The 26099-nt window shown below is 45.7% G+C and overlaps 1 protein-coding gene across 1 annotated transcript in view; it reads right to left on the bottom strand.

The window, feature by feature from the left end:
• LOC147894016 (dihydrolipoyllysine-residue acetyltransferase component 5 of pyruvate dehydrogenase complex, chloroplastic-like) overlaps positions 1–25086 on the bottom strand; it is a 40332-nt gene extending 15246 nt beyond the window's left edge. Inside the window, exon 1 of the mRNA XM_087385902.1 lies at positions 23819–25086. Coding sequence (XP_087242028.1) covers positions 23819–24730 — 912 coding nt within the window. The 5' untranslated portion in view covers positions 24731–25086. The remainder of the gene's footprint in view (positions 1–23818) is intronic.
• Between the last annotated feature and the right edge of the window lie 1013 nt (positions 25087–26099).

The following is a 26099-nucleotide window of genomic DNA, read 5'->3' as shown; positions in this document are numbered from 1 at the left end:
TCATCATAGGGCCTTTCCTAATGCATCTTTTCACCCCTCTCATGGGATACTTTTATTTCCTTTGCCCCTAGGCACATTGCTTGCATTAGGCCCTTGGCCTTAGATCCACCTAGTCTGGTGCTATCTGTAGATGCGAAACGAAGAGAGAGAGTGAGAGTGCAGGTACAGGACGAGTCGAAGAGAAGTCACGTCAAACTTAGATAGATAGATAAGGTTCCTAAACACCAGTACAAAGTACTTGTATCTAGGCCTAGGACTAAGTGTCCTATGTGGCATAAAAGGCACTAACACTATACGTGCCTACACTTATGCCTACAAGGCACATACCATGGCCTATAGGGCATCACTAGAACCACCAAAAGATGGCCTACAAACCCCCCTCCATGGGATGGGCTGAAGTACTCTGGAAACCTCTCAGAATACCTGGTAGTTTCTGGTCACGGTGGCACATGTTCATCCAAAAGGATATAGCCACCTATAAATGTACAAGGAATGTCAGATCATGTAACAAAGGGAACCAAGTGTAAAGCATGTCGGAAGACTTCGAACTTGGGACGAGGAAGGGCCTTTGTAAACATATATGCGATGTTGTCCTCTGTGGGAAGATAGGACAACTCTCTGTCTCCTGCTAACAACCGCTCCCGAACATAATGATAGTGAACTTCAATATGCTTGGTACGCGCATGAAACACTGGGTTACGTGCAATGGCCAAAGCACTCTGGCTGTCAGTGTAGACAATAGTGGAGGATGTCTGGGAAATACCAAGATCTGTGAGTAATTGCCGAAGCCAAACACACTCTACTGTAGCAATGAAGGCTGCCCTGTACTCAGCCTCACAACTAGACGTGGCAACTGTCGGTTGCTTCTTGCTGAGCCAAGAAATACATGAATTGCCAAGCAAAAAACAATTGCCAGTATGTGACACTCTGGTGTCGGAACATCCTGCCCAGTCACTATCCGTGTAAGCATGCATGGTAAGTGAACCCTGATCACCATAGAAGAGGGCTAAATCCTGAGTGCCTCTGAGATATCTGAAGACTCTCTTCACTGCCTGCCAATGCTGTGAACTGGGCATGTGCATGAATCTGCTGAGCTGAGATACTGCATACTGCAAGTCAGGTGTGGTGTGACATAAATAAATAAGGCATCCAACAGCCTGCTGATAAAGAGTGATATCACATAGTGGGCTCCCATCATGAGCTGAGAATTTGAAGCCAGGGTCCACTGGAGTAGAGATTGGCTTGCAATCCTCAAACTGAAAACGATCAAGGAGCTGTCCAATATACTTGGACTGAGACATCATGATACCCCCCTCAACATGAGTAAACTGAATGCCCAAATAATAATGGAGCTGTCCCATGTCTGACATGTCAAAAATCTGCTGCAAATCAGCCTTGAAAGCTGCAATTTGCTGAGTATCTGGGCCGTGATAAGCATATCATCCACATATAAAATCAGCACTAAAGAATCAGATCCACTCCCACGGAAATAAAGAGTGGGTTCTGTGGGACTATTCTGAAAACCAAGGGATAGTAAGTGTGCATGAATTTTGGCATACCATGCCCTGGGTGCCTGCTTCAACCATAAAGGGCTTTTCTAAGCCGGCATACCTTATTTTCAGAATTAACAACCTCAAAGCCAGGAGGTTGTGTGACATAGACTTCTTCCTGCAGATCCCCATGAAGAAAGGCAGTCGTGATGTCAAGTTGGTGCACTTGCCAATGATAATGGGCTGCAATGGCAATGACACATCGACTGGTAGTAATCCTGGATGTGGGAGCAAATGTCTCCTCAAAGTCAATGCCTTCTTGTTGGGCATACCCTTTTGCAACAAGATGGGCTTTGTATCGATCTATGCTGCCATCAGATTTCCTTTTTAATTTGTAGACCCACCGCATTCCAATGGCATGCTTGCCAGATGGGAGATCTACTAATTCCCAAGTGTCATTTTTGGCAATAGACTGTAACTCAGCTTTCATTGCATCCATCCACTCTTTGCTGTCAAAAGCATCTTTATGGCACAAAGGCTCTTCATTGCAAGCTGTAGAAAGGAGTGCAAACTCAAGAAAGTGACCATGCTGTCTATTCCCTGATCTTGTCCGGGCAGCAAAAGGCTGATCTTGTTTGCTGTCCCTCAATGTGTCAAGAAGCCATCTGGGAACTTGCCTTTGCTGTCTATTGACAGCTCTTTCTTCAATGACTGCATCATGAGTAGTGGGATCATTTTGTGCTAGAAGAGAAACCTGCAAATCAGCATGAGGTTGAGGCTGATTATTGCTTTGTGGAGGGCCTGCAGGAGGCGCATGTTGCTGGTCAAAATCCTCTTCTGATGATGGTAGAGGTAACCAAGATTCAAAGGCATCAAACATGTCAATATCTGGCTTTGCTTTGCAGTCCACAAGAGGAGAAGCTGAATGTTCAGCAAAGATCACATCTCTACTGACAATAATCTTCCCAGTATTTGGTTGATATAACCGATACCCTCTGCTCTCCTCGCTGTAACCAATGAATATGCATTTGATTGCCTTGTCATCAAGCTTATGTCTCAGCTGAGATGGTACATGAAAATATGCAAGAGACCCAAAAACTTTCATCTGTGAAAGTGAAGGCTTCCTGCCTTTCCATGCTTCATAAGGTGTAATAGTCTTTAATGCCCGTGTAGGTGATCTATTCAGCACATAGTTGGCACACATTACTACATCAACCCAAAATTTATTGGGCAAAGACTTGGCCTTAAGCATGCATCTAGCCATCTCCATTGTGGACCTGTTTTTCCTTTCAGAAATAGGATTCTGTTGAGGAGTACAAGGAGTAGTGCATGAGTGAATAATGCCCCGTGAGGATAGAAATGCATCAAACTCCTGTGACATATACTCACCCCCCCTATCTGTGTTGAGGGTGACAAGCTTGCATCCTGATTCATTCTCAACCATATTCGGCCATCTCTGAAAGCATAAGAAAACTTCAGATTTGGCCTTTAAAGGATATACCCAGCAATACCTTGTGAAATCATCAATGAGAGTCATGAAATACTTGTATCCTCCAATGGCATTTGTCCTCATTGGGCCACAGACATCGCTGTGTACTAGCTGCAATTTCCTTTGTGAGAGCTTTGGACAATTCTTTTGAAAAGGAAATCGATGCATCTTACCCAAAAGACAACCCTCACACACATGTTTAGAAACTGTGTGAGTCTGAGGTACATCATTTGCCATCTGCTGTAAATGTTGCTTTGCAAGAGCTCTATAATTGAGATGGCCCATTCTCTCATGCCAAAGATGAGTTTCAGCAAGCTGTGAATCTGAAATAGCTAATGCTTCAGTAGAAAGTGCAGCTGAATGATGATCAAGGTGATAAAGCCCTTTTTGCAAAGTGCCAGTGAGAACTATGGCATTGTCATCACGAAGATCATATACTAGGCATCTGTAGCAATCAAAAATTACTCTGAAACCTGAAGTAGCAATTGCTGAAATTGAAATCAAGTTGACTTCAATTCCAGGCACAAAAAGAACATTTGTCAGAGTGACAGGATGGCTGGAAATGGATGTGAGCTGCACATCTCCAACTCCTTTTACAGCATATGAAGCATTATTAGCACATGTAACAGTCCCCCTCGAGGTGCATCAGCTAGAGAATGAAACAACTGTCTGCAAGATGTGACATGCTTGGAAGCTCCACTATCAAAGTACCGGGACTGAGCATCATTAGCAGCAAAGAGTGCATCAGCTTTGGAGGGATCAAATGAGCAATGGACAGCCCATGCCCAATCATCCTGAAGAGCATGTGCATGTGAAACATCTGCTAACTCATGGGATTCAATGGCATGTGAGGCATTAACTAGCAATCCTGCTTTCTTTTTCTCCGAAGCAATGCGCTTCCTGTATTCTGAAATGTCATGTCCACGCTTGCAACAATAGTTGCATCTTTTCTTCTTTGCCTTATCTGCTGTATTTTTAGATGCATGGGAGGAATTGCAACTGCTATGCGTAGAGGAATTGCAGCTGCTGTGCACAGATTTTGGCTTGCCCATAGGCTTGGAAGCCTTGCCTCTTCCTGTCTGCTGTGAAGCAAATGCATGATCACGAATAATGGCTTGTCTGTTAGCTCTACTTTGCTCTTCCTGCAAAAGCAAAGTAACTAGCTGATCAAAAGAATAGTGGTCTGATTACCCATGGCCACTATCCGAAGGGTTGTAGCAAACCCTTGATATGTATCTGGTAGTCCATTCAATGTAGTACTGACAAGCTGTGAATTTGGCACCACCTCGTCAATGTTGGCAAGCTGTTCCATGAGGTCCTTGACCTTTGTCAAATATGCATCCACTGACTCACCTTCATTCATATTCACTTACTGTAATTGCCTTCTCAAATATGCAACACGAGCTTCATTGCGAATCTGATATAGAGAAGCCAATTTATCCCAAGCATCCTTTGCTGTCCTGCAAGACCGGATGTGTGGAATAATGATTCTCTTGCATGATAAAGCAATGCATGAATGTGCATTTGCATCTCTTGCATCCCATCTTGACTGTTCTTGAGTTGGAAGAGCAGCAACAGGAGTGCTAGAGGAAGAGGCATCATGAGGAGTACCACCTGCAGAAGGTGCAGCAGTAGAACCAACCACTGTAGCATTGGCTGGCCTAAGATCAGCCCCAGAAACAATATTCCACAAATGCTTTGCAACAAGAATATGTTTCATGAGATAAGACCACATCGGATAGTTGGTGCCATCCAACTTATCATCTTCACGAAGAACTCCAAATAAATCTTGATTGTTCCCAGCCATAGCAATTGTGATAACCTGTAAAAGACCTGAAAACCCAAAAGCCTCAAGGCTATCACTGCAAAAAGCTGGCTGTCCCAAAAATGACAGCAAATATCTGCAAATTTCAGACCCAAATCAAAGGGCAAATGCAGATCTGACCCAAATGTGAAAGGCCAAAAAGAGGGCAAATGTAGAAAAGCCCCAAATTTTGCTGAAATTTTGCAAATGTGACCCAATGTATGATAATCTGACCCAATGTCCTGCAAATGTAACTTAATGTCCTGCATAGTTACCAGCCGAAATGGAAACGGAAGAAACGGAAACGGAAGAAACGGAAGAAACGGAGTTTCCGGGCCCCGCCGAAACGGAAACGGAAGAAACGGCAATATGATACAATTTATGTATAGAATTTTATTTTTTATACATAATATAATTATCAATAGAGTGCAATTTGCAAATCATACATAATACAATTATCTAGACTTGAAGCTTCAGCCTTCAAGCATCAATGCATCATTCATACTTCTTGGAGCCAATGCCTCCTTTATAACTATCTAGGAGGGAGACATGGACCCAATAAGCATCTCTCGGCATTGAGGAGGATGGAGAGGTGAGAAGGAGGATGGAGAGGTCACAAGTGAGAAAGGATGGAGAGGTAGAAGGAGGATGGAGAGCTCAGAGGTAAAAGAGGATGGAGAGGTGGAAGGAGCCTGGAGGATCAGAGCCTAGAGGTAGAAGTGAAGGAGGATGGAGAAGTTACAGGTAAGATTAAAGAGAGGATGGAGAGAAGAAGGATGGAGGGATGGAGAATAGGCTGCCAAGCTGCAGCTTTTGCAGGATGGAGAAGATGGAGCAAAGGATGAAGAGGATGGAGAGAGAAGGATGGAGGTCCGAGGAAAACGGGATGGAGAGTCCAAGAGCAAAGGATGGAGGGATGGAGAGAGCTTAGAGAAGGTGGAGAGAGCAGCAAGGATGCACAGGAGGAGTGCGATCGGCGGGAGGCGGCGAAAAATGGAGCCAGGCGGCAAAATCACGACTTTTGGGATTTAGGGCAAAAACAGGTTTTACGAAACGGCGTTTCTTCAAGAAACGCCGTTTCCGTTTCGCCGTTTCCGTTTCCAGCCAAGAAACGGCCGTTTCGTGCAACTATGATGTCCTGCAATCTGACCCAAAGTACTGCAATCTAAACAAGAAATTGCAGAACAAGTCCCAAAACAAGAAATTGCAATCAAAGGAGGTGGAAAGAACTGAAAAACCCCAAATTTTTCAATGTCTTGCAGATCAGCAAAAGCCCCAAATTTCAGACTGATGGTATGAAGTACAGTGGCTGTACGACTGATCTGACCCTGTACGGTGCGACGTACGGAATAGCGCAATGTACGGACGAAGTATGGCGCAGTATACGGTATACGTACGAAAGGTACGATGCGGAGTACGATGATGCAAAGTACAATGCAGATAGTACGTTTTTAGTACAACGATGCAACGCGCAGGTACAGCTACGTGCAGTACGGACAACGGCAGCGCAGGTGCGGCGAAGTGCACGGACGTGTAGTACAACACAACGACGCGCAGGTACGGATGTGCACAGACATGCAGTACGACAACTACGCAGAGTACGAAGCAGATAGCGCTGAAGGGCCTCGAACAAGCTGAGGTACGCAGATCTGTACAACGCCTGCTTGTCGACCAGCGGGGCAAAAAAATCTCCAATGAGAAATGGAGGACTCGGGGCTGAGGAGAGCTGGAGGGCTAGAGCAAAACCTGCTCTGATACCACTGTAGATGCGAAACGAAGAGAGAGAGTGAGAGTGCAGGTACAAGACGAGTCGAAGAGAAGTCACGTCAAACTTAGATAGATAGATAAGGTTCCTAAACACAAGTACAAAGTACTTGTATCTAGGCCTAGGACTAAGTGTCCTAGGTGTCACATAGGACTAAGTGTCCTATGTGGCATAGAAGGCACTAACACTATAAGTGCCTACACTTATGCCTACAAGGCACATACCATGGCCTATAGGGCATAACTAGAACCACCAAAAGATGGCCTACAAAACGAAGAGAGAGAGAGAGTGAGAGTGCAGGTACAGGACGAGTCGAAGAGAAGTCACGTCAAACTTAGATAGATAGATAAGGTTCCTAAACACAAGTACAACGTACTTGTATCTAGGCCTAGGACTAAGTGTCCTAGGTGTCACATAGTACTAAGTGTCCTATGTGGCATAAAAGGCACTAACACTATAAGTGCCTACACTTATGCCTACAAGGCACATACCATGGCCTATAGGGCATCACTAGAACCACCAAAAGATGGCCTACACTATCAGCCCTCACCTAGGACCTTGACATTAATTCCCTCCCGATCATTTACATGAAGCGCAAACAAATATATTACAAACGTAGATCCTTAAGGGAAATGTCGACTGATTCTTCCGAGGTCATGCTACCTCGGCTAGAGCGTAACATATATGAGGCATCCAACCACCTGACTGTAGAGTGTGGCATCTACAGATTCTCCTGCATCATACATTGTAAGCCTCAGCCCTGGCTCCATGGGAGTATCTATAGGCTTGCAATCTTGCATCCTGAATCTATCCAAGAGTTTTTGAACATACTTGGATTGAGACATAATGATACCACTTCTCTCTTGAATGAATTGGATCCCCAAATAATAATGTAACATGCCCAAATCTGACATGTCAAAAGTGGCTCTCAATTCAGCCTTGAAATCTGCAATTTTATCACCATTTGGCCCTGTGAGCAATAGATCATCTACATAAAGAATGACGACCAAGATTTTCCCCCCATCCTTTTTTATGTAGAGGGTGCTTTCAGTTGGACTATTGCTGAAACCCTTGCTGGAAAGAAAGGCATCTATCTTCGCATACCAAGCACGTGTTGGAAAGGTCACCTCCCCATCTGTAAGCCCCCAAATGAGGAGAGCGTGGGGGAGGGAGACCTAGGGCAGAAGATGCCCAGAGAAGAGAGAGAGAGGGGGCTGCCACATGGGCAGCACCTCACAAGAGAAGAAGTCTGCAAAGGACGGAACTTGTGGAAGGAGCAGAAGGCAGGGACAGCAAGCCCTATATCTGACCTGGCAGGGCATGATGATGTCAGCAGCAGTACAGTTCAGTACAGCGCTGCACACGTGGCTGGAGAAGAGCCTGGCAGAGGGCAGAACCAGCAGCAGCAGGGTGAAAAGGCGCTGACATGGCAGGGGATGGAGCAGCACATGGCAGCCCATATGGAGGGCTGGTTGGGCTGGGCAAAGCCAGCCAACCAGGCCCTATCTAGGGCTGGCCAAGGGCTCAGCCCTTGCATGGAAGTGTGGGCCAAAGGGCCCTAGATTTTGGAGCCCTTAAAGGGCTGGTTTTGGGGCAGACTGGTCGGCCTAAACAGACCAGCCAGTCGGGCTGGCTGGTCGGTTACTTCAAGGGGCCCTTGGGGCCTATAAAAGCAGAGGCCACAGGCCTCATTTCAATATCCAGCATAGCCAGCAGTTCCAGGGCAGAAAGGAGCAGCAGGGAGCCCACTCTCTGGGCCTATCTACAGGAGGTGAGAGAGTGCAACAGTTGCTGCAGACTTAGCTCTAGGGAGAGGCTGGACCTTGGCTGTCTTCTAGGGCAGCAAGGTGCTGAGATCATCATACCTTCTGGAGCAGCCATTCACAAGCAGGTTGGAGCAGTGGAACAGGGACCTATGTGCTGCAGACAAAGATTGGCAGGGGCTGCCCACCTAGGCTGATTCACAGGCAGTAAGGTGGAGAAGAACACACTGGACGGAAAGTCTACTTACGCTCGAGGTGGAGCACGCGGGCTCAAATCTAGAGATAGCCAGCAGATAGGAGAAGGACCTTGTGGTTAGATCAGAGGACCACACCATTGGTGGGACTCTGGATCTATCTCTTTTGTATTGTGTCCATAGTTTTGGACGGAAATATATAAGTTTTGGTGTCTTCTATATCTAGCTGGTTCATTGTCTATTGATGAGTCTGCACATCTATGTGATGCACATTAAGTAAAGAAGTTTGTGATTCCACATCCCACAAGCACACTGTGTGAGCTCTTGGGCATTACTATAAGTCTTCCGCTGTGCGTACCCTCTATTGGGTCATTTCTAACAGCACGAGGAGCCTGTTTCAACCCATATAAAGCTTTATTCAGCTTACATACCTTATGTGCATCATCTGATGCCGCAAAGCCTAGAGGCGGTTTCACATTCACCTCTTCCAACAAGTCTCCATTTAAAAATGTTGTTTTTATGTCCAACTGATGGACTTTCCAATCCAAATGGGCAGCCATGCCAATAACAGTTCTAATGGTTGTCATCCTGGATGTAGGAGAAAATGTCTCCTCATAATCAATGCCCTTTTTTTGAGCATATCCTTTGGCAACCAGCCTTGCTTTGTACCTGTCAATGGACCCATCAGGGTTCCGTTTGACCTTGAAAACCCATTTTGTACCGATGGCATGCTTACCTGGTGGCAAATCCACAACAGCCCAAGTCTGATTTTTCTCTATGGACTGCAACTCATTGTGCATGGCTTGCATCCAATGCACATTATCCTTTGCTTCTTCAAAAGAGTCAGGCTCCTCTTCATCAAAAAGAGTCCCTGCATAAGCTGTCTCAACTGAAAGAGCCCCCCTTGCGTGCCTTACTTGCACTACGAGTCCTGCCAGGCAATGGAGTCTCAAGCCTACTCTCCCTGAGAGTTTGAAGCAACCAATTCGGGACTGTTTTGGCTGCGTGGATCTCTTGAATCTCTTGCCTGACAACTTCACCCACACCCTGAGGTGGTACTAAATCAGCCGGTGGCTGAATCTGGACATGTGGATCTAGAGGAGGTTGCTGTAAATTCTGAGTTTCAGGGGGGGAACCAAATGCTATAGGAAGCATCCCCTTAAACACATCATCTGAAGAAGCTGGAATCTGAAATTCAACATGTGTATGTGCTGAATTTTCAGAGAATATAACATCTCTACTAACAAAAATCTTGCGTGTAGCAGGATTGTAGAGACGATAGCCTTTGCTTTGTGAACTATATCCCACAAAAATGCATTTGAGTGCCTTATCTGACAACTTGTGTCTAAACTCCACAAACACGTGGGCATATGCAACACAACCAAAAACTCTGAAATGGTCCACTGAAGGCTTTCTCCCATGCCATGTCTTCAAAGCCTTTGTAGGAGCCCGATTCAAAATATAGTTTGCACACATGAGGCCTTTAAGCCAAAACCTATGAGGCAACTTCTTACTTGTGAGCATGCATCTATCCATCTACATGGCAGTGCGATTCTTCCGCTCAGCTTTGCCATTCTGTTGAGGTGTAAGCCTCACTGTAAGCTGATGCGTGATGCCTTTCTCCTTCAAAAATGTCTCAAATTCATGAGACATATACTCCCCCCCTCGATCTGTGCGAAGTCTCTGCACCTTGAGTCCTGTCTCATTCTCAACCATAGCCACAAAGTGTTTGAAATGCATAAATACTTTTGATTTTGCCTTGAGACCATAGACCCAAGTGTAGTTGGTGAAGTCATCTATGAATGTAACAAAATAGAGATAACCCCCAAAAGCAGGTGTCCTCATGGGACCGCAAACATCACTGTGAATAAGCTGTAATTTCCGTGTAGCTTTCACTACACCATCCTTCTTGAAGGGAAGTCTATGCATCTTGCCAAGGATGCAACCTTCACATGCATGTGGAGGAGGCGACTCCAAAGGAGGCAATGCATCAACCATATCATGCCTCTGAAGTGTCATTAAGCTGCCATAGCTCATGTGCCCGTACTTGGCATGCCATAACTCCGCATTCTGCATCGCAGCAGTCAGTGGGAGTGCTAACTGATAATGCAAGATCGGATCTTTTTTCATATAGATCAAGCTGAAAAAGACCCTGATACAAAGTGCCAGACAGCATCAAAGCATAGTCATTCTCTTTGTCTATGAATGGGAACATCTGAAATTCTGAAATATGTGCCATCAATGGATGTGAGAATAATGTCTCCCACTCCACACAATGAATAAGAAGAATTATTCACACAAGTCACCTTCTTTTTGGTGGGTGGAGGATGCAGAGATACAAACAGACTCTTCTTGGAAGTGATGTGCTTTGAAGCACCACTGTCAAAATACCAAGTATGAAGTGTCTCATCGACACTAAGAGAGCATGCATCCTTTTAAGCATCATAACTGCAAGTCAAGAAAGCATATGGGTCATCATCATTAGTCGCTGTAGCATCTGAACTACCCACTGAAAAATCTGAACTCTCAATCTACCAAAAAACACTGCAAAATTTGCCAATGTCTGCAATGTCACTCAAAATGAGTCCAAAACTGCCTGCAACAGTCCCAAATTGCTAGTACATTGCCAAATTGCATGTGAATGCCAAAAGCCCCAATTTCTTCAGGGAAATTGCATCCAAAAGAGGGCAAAGTATCTGAAAGCTCCAATTATGCAAGAAATTGCAGTGTAGAAACAAAAGCCCCAAATATTAGGGAGAAATTGAGCTGAAATTGGGGCTAATTCACAAGAAGCCCCAAATTTTTGCTTGACTTGTCTTGCAAAGCAAATATCTGCCCCAAAATTGCTTGATTCTTTAGCAGAAAACCCGAATGCACCTGCACAAAGAGATCATACGGAATGTATGGAGAGGTACGAAATGTACGGAGAGGTACGGGATGTACGGACAAGCAAAGTGCTATCGTGGGTGCGGTCTGAGATGTACCACATGTACGACGTAGGTGTACGGAGAATGTACGGAGAGTAGCAAATGTATTATACGGGCTGTGTACGGCAACATACCAGTAGATTGCCATCATTGTACGGATGGCTTTGACTTATCTGTATGGGCACCGTACATTGTACGTCGCAGCTTGGAATGGCGACTATACGGACGAAGTACAACGCCTGCAGATATGTATGAGCACTGAGCGTATGTTGTACAGACGGGTAACTCCTGCTGTACGGAAGGAATGCGGCGCCTGTTGTACGGACGAGTGGTGCAAGACCTGTATGTTATGTACGGCAGCAAACAATACGACTGTCCGTACAATTGTACGAATGAGCAAGTCGAGGCTTTGTATGGATTCCCATGTGGAGCAAGCGATGAACAGAAGTCCAAGGGCAGAGGCAGGAGTTTGACGATGGGCTCTAGGTCCGGAAGCGAAGGCACGTTTTGATACCAAATGATAGAAATGGGAGAGAGAGCAGGAAGCAAGAGAGAGAGTGCAAAACGTCGAATATGCAATAGAATGAAGTGTAGCAATACAAAGAGGGGATAAGGTTTTGTCTAGGTGACAAACCTTATCCTTCACTAACCGTAGTTAGTGAACTAACTATGGTTAGGGAGGAAAACCGGTAAATGAGGGAAAAGTGCACCCCTAACTAACTTATTGACTTTACATTGGTCACTGCCTAGAATTTATCAATAATTCTAACAACATAGTGTCCAAAGATGGAGTCAGGATGGACCCTGCCAAAGTTGAAGCCATTAGGAATTGGCCACGATTGAAGAATATCTATTAAGTACACAGCTTTTTGGGTTTATGCTTGTACTACAGGGTTCATCCACTACTTCGCAGAGATAGCCTCACCCCTCCATCCTTCACAGAAGAAAGGAGTGCCTTTCAGGAAAATTGCAGCCTTTGAGGAGCTTAAGGAAAAGCTATACTCTGATCCTTGCCAAATCTATGCAAACCCCTTGCCGTCCGATGTGATGCCTGTGAGAACAGCATAGAAGGAGTGCTTATGCAAGACGCAAGAGTGGTTGCATATCAGAGCAAGGTGCTCAGTGATGCTGAAATGTATTTACAGATTTATGAGAAAGAGATGTTGGCCATTATACATGCTCTTTCCACCTGGAAACACTACCTTTTAGGTGCTGATTTTTATGTCCACACAAATCACCAATCCTTGACACTGAGAGAAAGCTGTTAGAGAAACACATGCGGTGGGCAAACTTCCTTTCAATGTTTCATTTTCAGATTGTGCATGTGCTTGGCAAGAAAAATATTGTTGCTGATGCACTTTCAAGGAAGCCAATACCTGATGCAGTATTAACAAAACCGCAAGTTTCAGCTGTCACAATTACACACCATAGTGAGCTTGATGCCATGAAGGATCAATATGCAATTGATGATAACTTTGCAAAGATTTTTTATCAGCTGGTTGAGGGCCAAAGACATGAACACTATATTCTTAAGGATGGTTTTCTGATGATGCATGGTAGACTTAGTGTCACATAGCAGTTAAGGCCAAAAGTTTTAACAGAGAGTCATGCCCCACCATATGCACGACACAGAGGCATCGATGCCACCGCAAAAGCAATGGAGCATTTCTTATATTGGCCAGCTTTGAGGAAGAGGTTGAGGCATATGTGAAAGCATGCATCATTTGTCAGAAAGTGAAATATGACAAGCAAAAGGTACCTGGATTGCTACATCCACTACCTATTCCAAATAGACCTTAGCAGAGCATTGCCATGGACTTTGTGTTTGATCTTCCTTGTACTCCGACTAGACATGATGGGATCTGGACAATCATATGCAGATTCAGCAAACAAGCCCACTTCATTCCAGTCAGGGAGAAGATTACAGCGGATCAGATGGCAAAAATATTCATGCACAATATTTTCAAGTATCATGGAATGCCTCAATCCATTGTCAACATTAGAGATCAAAGAGGTCTCTTTGAGAACATGGGCACTACGCTGAACTTTTCATCCTCTTTCCACCCATATGCAGATGGATAGTCAAAAGAGGCAAATTCTACTATGTTGGATCTTCTAAAATGCTATGTCTCAAAGCATAAGGCAAAGTGGGAACTATTTTTGCCACTGATTGAGTTACCATACAACAACACAGTGCATTCTTCCACAGGAAAAGCACCCTTTGAAATTATACAAGGTGGAAGAAAGGTAACGCCCATTTTGCACACGAAGGAAAAGATCTTTGAAGTAGATCGATATGTGGAAAGTTTGGATGCACCTTATAAGAAGGTAAAAGAAGCCCTTCAGAAAAGCCAAGAAAAGCATAAGAGAGCAGCCGATCATCACGGTTGTGAGCTACTCTCCAAAGAACGTAATTGGGTTCTGCTGTGTCTTCAAAAGGCAAGAATACGAAAGGCAAAGAAAGGCTGTACACCAAGCTGAATATGAGGTACTATGGACCCTTTCAAGTCTTGCAGAAGATTAATGATGTAGCTTACCGGATGGAGCTACCACAGCACTGGACAATTCACAATGCTTTTCATGTGAGTTTGTTGAAAACTGATGTGCTTGAAGAAATGCTTGATGATGAACAGCCTGAAGTGGAAGAGCAGGATGAACTCTTGATTCCAGAGCAGATCTTGGCACATAAGGAAAGAAAGGTCAAAGGTAGAGTTTCCCGTCGTTAATTGGTAAAGTTCAAGAATTATTCAGCACTGGATGCGAAGTGGATGGAGAAAGGTGAACTGGCATATTTACTTGGGTTATTGTAGCTCTACATGGAACAATGTCACAAGAAATGTTTCTAGAAACGTGCTTCTAGAAATGTTTCTAGGTTTTGATAGGCGTTTCGCCTAGAAACGTGGTAGAAAATGCATTTTTTCATAAATTATATATATTGTATAAATATTTACCTCCAGATTCTCTCTCTCTCTCTCAAAAGATCAGGTTCTAGTGATGCCCTATAGGCCATGGTATGTGCCTTGTAGGCGTAAGTGTAGGCACTTATAGTGTTAGTGCCTTTTAGGCCACATAGGACACTTAGTCCTATGTGACACCTAGGACACTTAGTCCTAGGACCTTCTTGCTGGTCGTATCTGTAGGCCATCTTCTGATGGTTCTAGTGATGCCCTATAGGCCATGGTATGTGCCTTGTAGGCGTAAGTGTAGGCACTTATAGTGTTAGTGCCTTTTAGGCCACATAGGACACTTAGTCCTATGTGACACCTAGGACGCTTAGTCCTAGGTCTACGTACAAGTACTTTGTATTTGTGTGTTTTTTATCTATCTAAGACTTCAACGTGACGGCTGTTCTACTTCGACTTCTTCGTACCTGCACTCTCTCTTCTCACGTACCTTCAGTGGTATCAAAGCCCAGCTTTTCTTCCTGTGCCCCTTGTCCGTACTGCCCGTACAAAAGTACGGACGTCCGTACAACCAAGTACGGATATCGTACCGTACTTGCGTGTTGCCGTACATCTGCATCGCCGTACTGCATCACGCGTCGCCGTACATCTGCATCGCGCGTCGCCGTACATCTGCATTGTTTCTGGGGCTGATCTGAGGCCAGCCAATGCTACAGTGGTTGCCTCTACTGCTGGTCCTTCTGCAGGGGGACTCCTCCTGATGCCTCTTCCTCTAGCACTCCTGATGCTGCTCTTCCAACTCAAGAACAGTCAAGATGGGATGCAAGAGATGCAAATGCACATTCATGCATTGCTTTATCATGCAAGAGAATCCTTATTCCACACATCCGGTCTTGCAGGACAGCAAAGGATGCTTGGGATAAATTGGCTTCTCTCTATCAGATTCGCAATGAAGCTCGTGTTGCATATTTGAGAAGGCAATTACAGGAAGTCAATATGAATAAAGGTGAGTCAATGGATGCATACTTGACAAAGGTCAAGGACCTCATGGAACAGCTTGCCAACATTGATGAGGTGGTGCCAAATTCATAGCTTGTCAGAACCACATTGAATGGACTGCCAGATACATATCAAGGGTTTGCTACAACCCTTCGATTAGTGGCCATGGGTAATCCAGACCACTAATCCTTTGATCAGCTAGTTACTTTGCTTTTGCAAGAAGAGCAAAGTAGAGCTAACAGACAAGCCATTATTCCTGATCATGCATTTGCTTCACAGCAGACGGGACGAGGCAAGGCTTCCAAGCCTATGGGCAAGCCAAAATCTGTGCATAGCAGCTGCAATTCCTCCCATGCATCTAAAAATACAGCAGATATGGCAAAGAAGAAAAGATGCAACTATTGTCGTAAGCCTGGACATGACATTTCAGAATGCAGGAAGCGCATTGCTTCAGAGAAAAAGAAAGCAGGATTGACAGTTAATGCCTCACATGCTATTGAATCCCATGAGCCAGCAAATGCTTCACATGCACATGCTCTTCAGGATGATTGGGCATGGGCTGTCCATTGCTCATTTGATCCCTCCAAAGCTGATGCACTCTTTACTGCTAATGATGCTCAGTCCTGGTACTTTGATAGTGGTGCTTCCAAGCATGTCACATCTTGTAGACAGTTGCTTCATTCTCTAGCTGATGCACCTCGAGGGGGACTGTTACATGTGCTAATAATGCTTCATATGCTGTAAAAGGAGTTGGAGATGTGCAGCTCACATCCATTTCCAGCCATCCTGTCACTCTGACAAATGTTCTTTTTGTGCCTGGAATTGAAGTCAACTTGATTTCAATTTCAGCAATTGCTACTTCAGGTTTCAGAGTAATTTTTGATTGCTACAGATGCCTAGTATATGATCTTCGTGATGACAATGCCATAGTTCTCACTGGCACTTTGCAAAAAGGGCTTTATCACCTTGATCATCATTCAGCTGCACTTTCTACTGAAGCATTAGCTATTTCAGATTCACAGCTTGCTGAAACTCATCTTTGGCATGAGAGAATGGGCCATCTCAATTATAGAGCTCTTGCAAAGCAACATTTACAGCAGATGGCAAATGATGTACCTCAGACTCACACAGTTTCTAAACATGTGTGTGAGGGTTGTCTTTTGGGTAAGATGCATCGATTTCCTTTTCAAAAGAATTGTCCAAAGCTCTCACAAAGGAAATTGCAGCTAGTACACAGTGATGTCTGTGGCCCAATGAGGACAAATGCCATTGGAGGATACAAGTATTTCATGACTCTCATTGATGATTTCAAAAGGTATTGCTGGGTATATCCTTTAAAGGCCAAATCTGAAGTTTTCTTATGCTTTCAAAGATGGCTGAATATGGTTGAGAATGAATCAAGATGGAAGCTTGTCACCCTCAACACAGATAGGGGGGGAGAGGATATGTCAAAGAAGTTTGTTGCATTTCTGTCTTCACGGGGCATTATTCACTCATGCACTACTCCTTACACTCCTCAGCAAAATCTTGTTTCTGAAAGGAAAAACAGGTCCACAATGGAGATGGCCAGATGCATGCTTAAGGCCAAGTCTTTGCCCAATAAATTTTGGCTTGATGCAGTAATGTGTTCCAACTATGTGCTGAATAGATCACCTACACGGGCATTGAAGACTATTACACCTTATGAAGCATGGAAAGGCAGGAAGCCTTCACTTTCACACATGAGAGTTTTTGGGTCTCTTGCATATGTTCATGTACCATCTCAGCTGAGACATAAGCTTGATGACAAGGCAATCAAATGCATATTTATTGGTTACAGTCAGGAGAGCAGAGGGTATCGCTTATATCAACCAAAAACTGGGAAGATTATTGTCAGTAGAGATGTGATCTTAGCTGAACATTCAGCTTCTCCTCTTGTGGACTGCAAAGCAAAGCTAGATGTTGACATGTTTGATGCCTTTGAATCTTGGTTACCTCTGCCATCATCAGAAGAGGATTTTGACCAGCAACATGAGCCTCCTGCAGGCCCTCCACTAAGCAATAATCAGCCTCAACCTCATGCTGATTTGCAGGTTTCTCTTCCAGAACAAAATGATCCCACTACTCATGATGCAGTCATTGAAGAAAGAGCTGTCAATAGACAGCAAAGGCAAGTTCCCAGATGGCTTCTTGACACATTGAGGGACAGCAAACAAGATCAGCCTTTTGCTGCCCAGACAAGATCAGGGAATAGACAGCATGGTCACTTTCTTGAGTTTGCACTCCTTGCTACAGCTTGCAATGAAGAGCGTTTGTGCCATAAAGATGCTTTTGACAGCAAAGAGTGGATGGATGCAATGAAAGCTGAGTTACAATCCATTGCCAAAAATGACACATGGTAAGTAGTAGATCTCCCTCCTGGCAAGCATGCCATTGGAACGCGTTGGGTCTACAAATTAAAAAGAAAATCTGATGGCAGCATAGATTGATACAAAGCCCGTCTTGTTGCAAAAGGGTATGCCCAACAACAAGGCATTGACTTTGAGGAGACATTTGCTCCCACATCCAGGATTACTACCATTCGATGTGTCATTGCCATTGCAGCCCCTCATCATTGGCAAGTGCACCAACTTGACATCAAAACCGCTTTTCTTCATGGAGATCTGCAGGAAGAAGTCTATGTCACACAACCTCCTGGCTTTGAGGTTGTTAATTCTGAAAATAAGGTATGCCAGCTTAGAAAAGCCCTTTATGGTTTGAAGCAGGCACCCAGGGCATGGTATGCCAAAATTCATGCACACTTACTATCCCTTGGTTTTCAGAATAGTCCCACAAAACCCACTCTTTATGTCCGTGGGAGTGGATCTGATTTTTTAGTGCTGATTTTATATGTGGATGATATGCTCATCACGGGCCCAGATACTCAGCAAATTGCAGCCTTCAAGGCTGATTTGCAGCAGATTTTTGACATGTCAGACATGGGACGGCTCCATTATTATTTGGGCATTCAGTTTGCTCATGTTGAGCGGGGTATCATGATGTCTCAGTCCAAGTATATTGGACAGCTCCTTGATCGTTTTCAGTTTGAGGATTGCAAGCCAATCTCTACTCCAGTGGACCTTGGCTTCAAATTCTCAGCTCCTGATGGAAGCCCACCATGTGATATCACTCTTTATCAGCAGGCTGTTGGATGCCTTATTTATTTATGTCACACCACACCTGACTTGCAGTATGCAGTATCTCAGCTCAGCAGATTCATGCACATGCCCAGTTCACAGCATTGGCAGGCAGTGAAGAGAGTCTTCAGATATCTGAGAGGCACTCAAGATTTAGCCCTCTTCTATGGTGATCAGGGTTCACTTACCATGCATGCTTACACGGATAGTGACTGGGCAGGATGTTCCGACACCTAGAGTGTCACATACTGGCAATTGTTTTTTGTTTGGCAATTCATGTATTTCTTGGCTCAGCAAGAAGCAACCGACAGTTGCCACGTCTAGCTGTGAGGCTGAGTACAGGGCAGCTTTCACCTAGTGATGCCCTATAGGCCATGGTATGTGCCTTGTAGGCATAAGTGTAGGCACTTATAGTGTTAGTGCCTTTTAGGCCACATAGGACACTTAGTCCTATGTGACACCTAGGACACTTAGTCCTAGGTCTAGGTACAAGTACTTTGTATTTGTGTGTTTTTGATCTATCTAAGACTTCAACGTGACGGCTGTTCTACTTCGACTTCTTCGTACCTGCACTCTCTCTTCTCATGTACCTTCAGTAACACTATAAGTGTAGGCACTTATAGTGTTAGTGCCTTTTAGGCCACATAGGACACTTAGTCCTATGTGACACCTAGGACACTTAGTCCTAGGTCTAGGTACAAGTACTTTGTATTTGTGTGTTTTTTATCTATCTAAGACTTCAACGTGATGCTGTTCTACTTCGACTTCTTCGTACCTGCACTCTCTCTTCTCACGTACCTTCAATATCCCTGCCCATGGATCCGCCATGCTGCCGTACTGCTTGCATCCCTGCCTGTAGACAGTTGCCATGTTCTGCGCCTCTTCCACGCTCTTGTGCTGCCCTGCTGTAGGGCACACATCTGCCCACAGTCCTTGCCTCCTGGGTTCCATGGCTTTCTCTTTCCTTGCCTCCTGGGTTCCATGGCTTTCTCTTCTTTGATGTGAGGTGCTGCCCATGTGGCAGCCCCCTCTCTTTCTTTTCTCTTGGGCACATCCTGCCTTAGGCCTCCCTCCCCCACGCTCTCCTCATATGGGGGCTTACAGATGGGGAGGTGACCTTTCCAACAATAAGTGGTATCAAAGCGGGTCGTGACGATCCGTATGAGCACGTCAAAACCAGTTTGATGGAGTCTTGGAAGAAGGAAAAGACGAAAAGCTCTATTCTGAACTTTGACAGGAGAATGTTTGCTGCATGGCAACTGCCAGCGCATCTGCCTCACATGCAGAAGGGTTTGTGGAGCATTGTTTCAGGATTTGAGAAGAAACCGAAAGACAATGAGCAAGAGAAGGTGACTGTTTAGAAGCATTGTAATGAGAAGACGGTCGCAATTTTGGGCAAGACTCTCGGCCAAGATTTTTTTCACCATCTTGATGTCTCAAAAAATGCAGCAGAAAACCGGACTATTGTGGAGGTTTTGTTCGGCACCAAAATGGAACATTCAAAGTCATTCTTAAAACAGAAGCTTTTCAGCTCCCTATGGAAGAATCCGAAAGTCTCAGTACATGTTTGAATCACTTCAATCTTCGTTGAAGCAGTTGAGTGCTCAAGGTTCTAAGGTGGATGAGGAAGATTTAATGGCATGGCATGTCAGCCAGATTTTCGGGGGTTCTCTCCCATATATAGTGGCCTTGTGTATCCCTTTGAAGCTCTTACCATAAGGCAATGCGGGAATGCATGGCCAGATTGTCATCAATCAGAGTGAGCAATTCACAACTTGACATAGCTGAGCTGTTGCTGGATGTTCAGACTTCTCTTAGGAGAGCATGGGAGTGTGACATCAGTAGCATGGTAAAGGGAGAGAGGCTGCTATGTGGGCAGCACACTGTTGGAAAGGTCACCTCCCCCATCTACTCAGAGTTTGACTCGGATTCAAAGGGTGATACAAAGGCCAAAGCGAATGTGGTAATCGAAGAGTTGTTCCTAGTGACATCTCCGTGTGTTACTGAGATCAGATATGTTGACCTAGAAACCACAGTGAGGATGTCTGACATTGAGATGTGGGTCGACAAGTCGTCAGAGACCTTTGTGAAGGTGACGGACAGCATGGAGTGCTTGGTATCTTCCAGGTGCATGGCTGTTGACACTGACACGAGGGTAGATTCCATGGAGTGCCCTGGGGTCTCATGTTCAGATGAATGCTATACTTAAGAAGGGGACAGTACAGGATTACACAGGCTATTGGTGGGTGCCTCGATGAGGTGCATGGTTTGCTTTCAGAGCAAGCATACAGGCAGTACGACGATCTGGTATGTACTTGATGTTCTTCATTTGAGCCTTTATAGCATGCTGTGGAGAGACTCTGCTCTTCATTTGTCTCAGGTAATGTGAGATTGGAAGGAATTGGCCTTCTTCGAAGGCAGAAGGGGAAGTGTGGGTGCTTCTTCAAATCTCTGCCACAGACTGCTGAAAGGTGATGGACAAAGTGTATTGAAACCAAAAGAGTGCTTGCTTGAGAGCTCAGCGAGAGTTCATGGTCCATCAAGTTATCTGGAAATATTCATTTGTTGCAGACCTTGCCAAAGGAAGGACGGGTTGAAACAGAGCCTCAAAACATGGTGCCTAGAAGACTCTAGGTTGTTCACTCATTATGAGGGGGACAATTGGAAGATCGTGACGGCTGGATTGCTAGAGTTTGAAGGCGGGAACCTAACTAAAGGTGGTGGTACCAAGAGGTGCTACTAGAGATGGACTTGTGTACCAGGACTGTGTGCGGAAGCGGAACCACACCTGGTGGAGCAGGAGCCACTGGATGGAAAGCCAGGAAAAGATTTCAACATCACAGTGTTCCAGAGGACTACGACCAGGGAGTTACTAGAGCATCGTCATCAATGTGTTGGCATTGCGCCGGGATGTGTCGGTGAGAGGGGGTGTTGGAAAGGTCACCTCCCCATCTGTAAGCCCCCATCGTAAGCCCCCATATAAGGAGAGCGTGGGGGAGGTGGACCTAGGGTCAGAGAGGGGGCTGCCAAGGACAGTACCAGGCAGTTATCGACCTCCATGGAGGGCAGAAGGACTGCGGGTATGCCACGTGGCCAGCAGGGATTGGCTGGAGCAACACTGTACAGGGAGTCCAGCAGGGTTTGCAGGCTGGAACGGCTGCAATGAGGTGGCACTGATGTCAGCTGATGTACGGACCTGTACGGATGCACACAGCAAAGTCAACGCTAAAGGTTCTTGCTTACCATCGTACTGCATGAAATTGAGCTTCCTAGGGAAAGAAGGCTTGACGGGCGGTGGTAGTCTCTCCCTTTCCTCCCCCGATGGTCGGAGTAGAGAAATGAGGAGCTGCCAGTCCTGTTCTTCCTTCTCCTCCCGAGCACTATGCTCCGGTTCTTTTTTTTCCTCTCGAGCACTACACTCCCGTTCTTCTTTTCCTCTCTAAACTCCCTGGCCTCTTGGGCCTTGCGGTCCCAGAGTTCCTTGACTTCCCAAGCCTCGCGATCATGAACCTCTTTCACCTCCCAAGCTGCTCTATCGCACTCTCTGACGGCCTGCTCACAATCGTCCCACATTTCCTAGAGCTGAGCCATGCGGTTGAAGAGAGTCTCGGACTGATGTTGCTGCATCTGCATCATCGTCTGCATCATGGTCAACGGACACTGAAGTATCTGCCTGTCCTTTCCGGATCTCGTCTGTACCATAAAACAATGGGGCTGTCCCTAAGCTAACCTTCCCTATCTCAAAAGAAAAACTGAAGCTCTGATACCAATGTAACAGGGAGATAGCCAAACTCACTCTCTCTCCTGCTCACTACCATGTGAACGGAAAGAATGATGCACTCAAAACACAAGTGGAACTGTCGACCGAGTGTAAGAATTAGAGAATAATGAACAAGGTCAGAGGGCTGAATACAACTGTAAGGGGGCTGAGTAGGTGGGATGTGGCTTGGAAGGGGTCTGAGAGGCTGGAGCAGCAAGCCGCGGACCAGAAGGCACCGAAAAATGCTGTTCGGGAATGTTTTATGAAGCCCACAATTCAACAGGTGCTGGAATGCCAACTAGATCTTGATCGTTTTCGCAGAACACTAGAATGCATTCCCCCAGCATTCCATGTTTGAAAACGCTCAAGCAATGTTCCAGACGTTCCCATGCCTTGTGGCTTGTAGGAACAGCGTTCCAGACATTTTGGAATGAGGAACGCGGTTCCCTGGTAATTATGCTTTTATAGGTTCAGATCTGGCCTGGATATGATCATGGATACGGTCCGTAAACTCACAAATCAGGCCACTCTGTGAAATGGCAGTTATATGGACTCATCCTATGAAAAGGCGATTCCAGCCTGCTCGAAACCCAACAGCATCTATGGGACAAGAAAATACAGTCTATGTCCTATATTACAGGGTGCAGCTCTATGAGGAAGCCGCTGTGCATGTCTTTTCCAAGACAAACCTAGTATGGGCCCAATTGCTTGGCTACCTGTCTAAGAAGGCCATGCAGATCTCTTGTTAGAGCCTCCACGCTGTGGTTCTCCCTAGATTACAAGCTGCAACTCTATCAGAAGCCCTTCTGCATGTCTGCTGTCCAAGACCCAAGTGCGTTTGCCTTGCCTGCCTTTAGCCGTGCTTTGGAATTTCATTTAGTATGAGTCCAATTGCTTGGCTGGCTGGCCATGCAGGTCTCTTGTTGTTAGAACCTGCATGTTGTGCTTCTGCCTGGGTGCTGATATGCATGACATTCAAATAGGGTGTACCGTGTAGTGTTTGTTCTCTATATTGCATATTTGGCACATTTTTTCTTCTGCCCTTACTATGTAAATTTTTCTAAGCCCATTGCACAGCAAGTCTTCTCAGACACCATAAGCAAACACCCTAAGCAAGCTGTCATTTCTAGCGACGCTAAAGAAGCCATTCGGCGGCAGGTTGTCACGTTTATCCCCAGGGCTCATTATGGGCTTTGTGCCGAAGAGTAAGCCTCTTCTAGGCAATTATCATTTTTTCAATTTGCTGAATATGTCATGTGGGTGGCACAGTGCCATCCCAGCATTTATCACATCGTGTGACGAGGCAATGCCACGTTAGCAAGCAGCCACCCCAATGGTTATTCAAGCAGCCCTATCGGACTTTCAGCTGTCACATTATCAGTTGCATATCACGCTATAACCTCTATCCTTTTTCTCAAAGCCTGACGGCTACATAATTCTAAACCACAAGGTAGTTCCCCACAAGCATGCATGCTTTCTCTCCTGTTCTAGTATTAGCCGGTAATGTGTTAAACGCTATTACGAGAAAAAAACGTGCTGCAACAAACTTTCTCGCATTCTGATTCTTACCTTCTTGTAAAGTGCATCCAGAGAATCTGTGCAGATCGTGTAACCAACTCGGAATGTAGGTACACTAAGGCTCTCCACCATGTTTCGAGAAACGGCTGACTGCATGGTTGTAAAAGGAACTGTTGTTCCGGGAACAATGGCTGCAGCAGCAGCATTAGAGGGGGAAGCACTCTTGGTTGCGGGAACATCCTTGGGGATGGAATGGGTGAGAGGAGCGGCCGCTTGAGGCTTGAGGGCGGGTGTCTCCCCTGCGGCTATTTCAACGTCTACTGCCGTAATGCGACCATACGGTCCCGAGCCCACAATTGAATCCAAAGTCACCTTATACTGTTTGGCAAGTTTCTTAGCATACGGTGTAGCCACTGTTCTCTTCGGTGCATCTGGTGCATGACTAATAGAGGCAGAAGCAACTGTAGGAGGAGGAGGAGGGGGTGGAGGAGGGGCAACTGGTTCAGCTACGGATGGTGGAGGAGGTGGGGAGCTGACTGTGCCCGCCTGAGCTGCCTTGGCTTTGGCTTCTGCGATCTCCTCCTCCGTTTCTGCGAGAAGGCCGATAGCTGCCCCAACTGGAGCAACTTCACCTTCGCCCACTATGATGGCTGCCAAAATCCCGTCATAGAAAGTCTCAACGTCCATGTCCGCTTTGTCGGACTCCACCACCACGACGCTTTCTCCTTTGGAGAGTTTGTCACCTTCTGACTTTGCCCAGGAGACAATCTTCCCCTCGGTCATGGTGGAGCTGAGGGCGGGCATGAAAATCTCTCTGACACGGGCTTGTACGGCAGGCATCCTCGTGGAAAGTCGGAGGAACACCGTGGGGGGGGGAATGGAGAGGATGGCATGGCGAGCGATGAGGTCCCTGTTACCCAAGAAGGAAGAGGAGGGGGGAGGGGTGGTGATGAGGGATTCCATAGGGAGGGGGCAGAGATGAGGGAGCTCGTGCTTCAGGTGGTGCTGCAGGTGGAGGTGGAGGTGGAAATGGGTGAGGAGGAGGAGGTGGTAAGTAGGAGTTGTTGCATGGTGGGTGGGGGGAGGAGAAGCCGAGGGGAGGGGTAGGCTGGCATTGTGGGCTGCGCCACATCTCGTCGTGTTGCGGCCCTTCTCTTCTCTCCCCTTCTTTGCCCCCTCCACATGCTGCGAGCATATTGGCGCATGCAGGGGCCTCACAAGCTCACATCGATTTTCGTTTGTACCTCTGTAGCTAGTCACTTCGAATAACGCAACGCTGCTCAAGTGATTACTCCATTAGTCAACAAGGCCACCAACAAAACGCAGCTTCTCAACCAGAACTCGCCCATTACTATTCCGTTACTTTCTCCAGCACAACATGAGCTCTCCCCTGCCATTGTTAAGGTCAGGGCTCACCTCCTTAATCGCATAGTGCCACCATTGTATTAACTCGGCTCTATCACGCATTAGGCATCACCGTATTTCTATCTTAGTGTATCAACTCCCTTAAACACCAGTGCACCCACCTCTTTACTGGCAACATTCTCTCGACTCTTTCCACTGTTGATCCATCTCCAAGCCCTTCACTCTCTCCATCAACGACCAACATCTCCACATCCTCCCTCTGCAAATATACGGTCCATTCCATCGCATTGTGCTGCAACCAATCGAAATGCAAGCACTTGGATCTTCCCAGCTGCTGCAGCCTGGCTAGAGGAAGTATAAGTATGGGTGAAAGTGCCATTGCCTGGGATATTTTTCTACACCCATTCTTTATAGGAAGCATGCAATACGTTGACCCACCTTATGAGTGCATAAACTACTTGATTGAGAGACCCATTTGTAAGGGGTATTTTCTGTTCTTACATTTTACCTAACTTCCTAGGTCATAGAGTGTGATGTTGTGGAGGGATTCACGTGAAGCCAAGACTGCTATGCACTGCTACCAAACACCATCAACAAATGAAGAAAAAGGTCTCAACGATCCCTCAACTTGCCATGGCTCCCATCGCTATACTAAAGGCCAAGCTCCATCTCAAAAGAAGCGCAAATTTTTTGTTCGTGACTACAAATCACTACTGGAGTAGATAAAAAGGCTAGCCCCTATACTTATGCTCTGTCATATTTTTTAAAGCACTACAAAGTAAGTTTGTTATTTCATTCCATGTTTATTCCCTTTGTGAAGCGACTCAATTTCAACTCATTCTTTTCACTGAAAGCTAACTTTATATTGTAAGTTTTACGTAGTAATATGGTTATTCTTATATAGAAGCAGCTTCTTCGGAGTAGCTAGTATTGCTGGTATGTATTGTCGTTACAATAGCTTGTACTT

The sequence above is a fragment of the Dipteris shenzhenensis genome, chromosome 15, assembly GCF_047967505.1.
Source record: "Dipteris shenzhenensis isolate YYH24624 ecotype China chromosome 15, Dip_SZ_1.0, whole genome shotgun sequence".
Taxonomy (NCBI): Eukaryota; Viridiplantae; Streptophyta; class Polypodiopsida; order Gleicheniales; family Dipteridaceae; genus Dipteris; species Dipteris shenzhenensis.
This window is presented reverse-complemented; position numbering and strand designations above follow the sequence as displayed.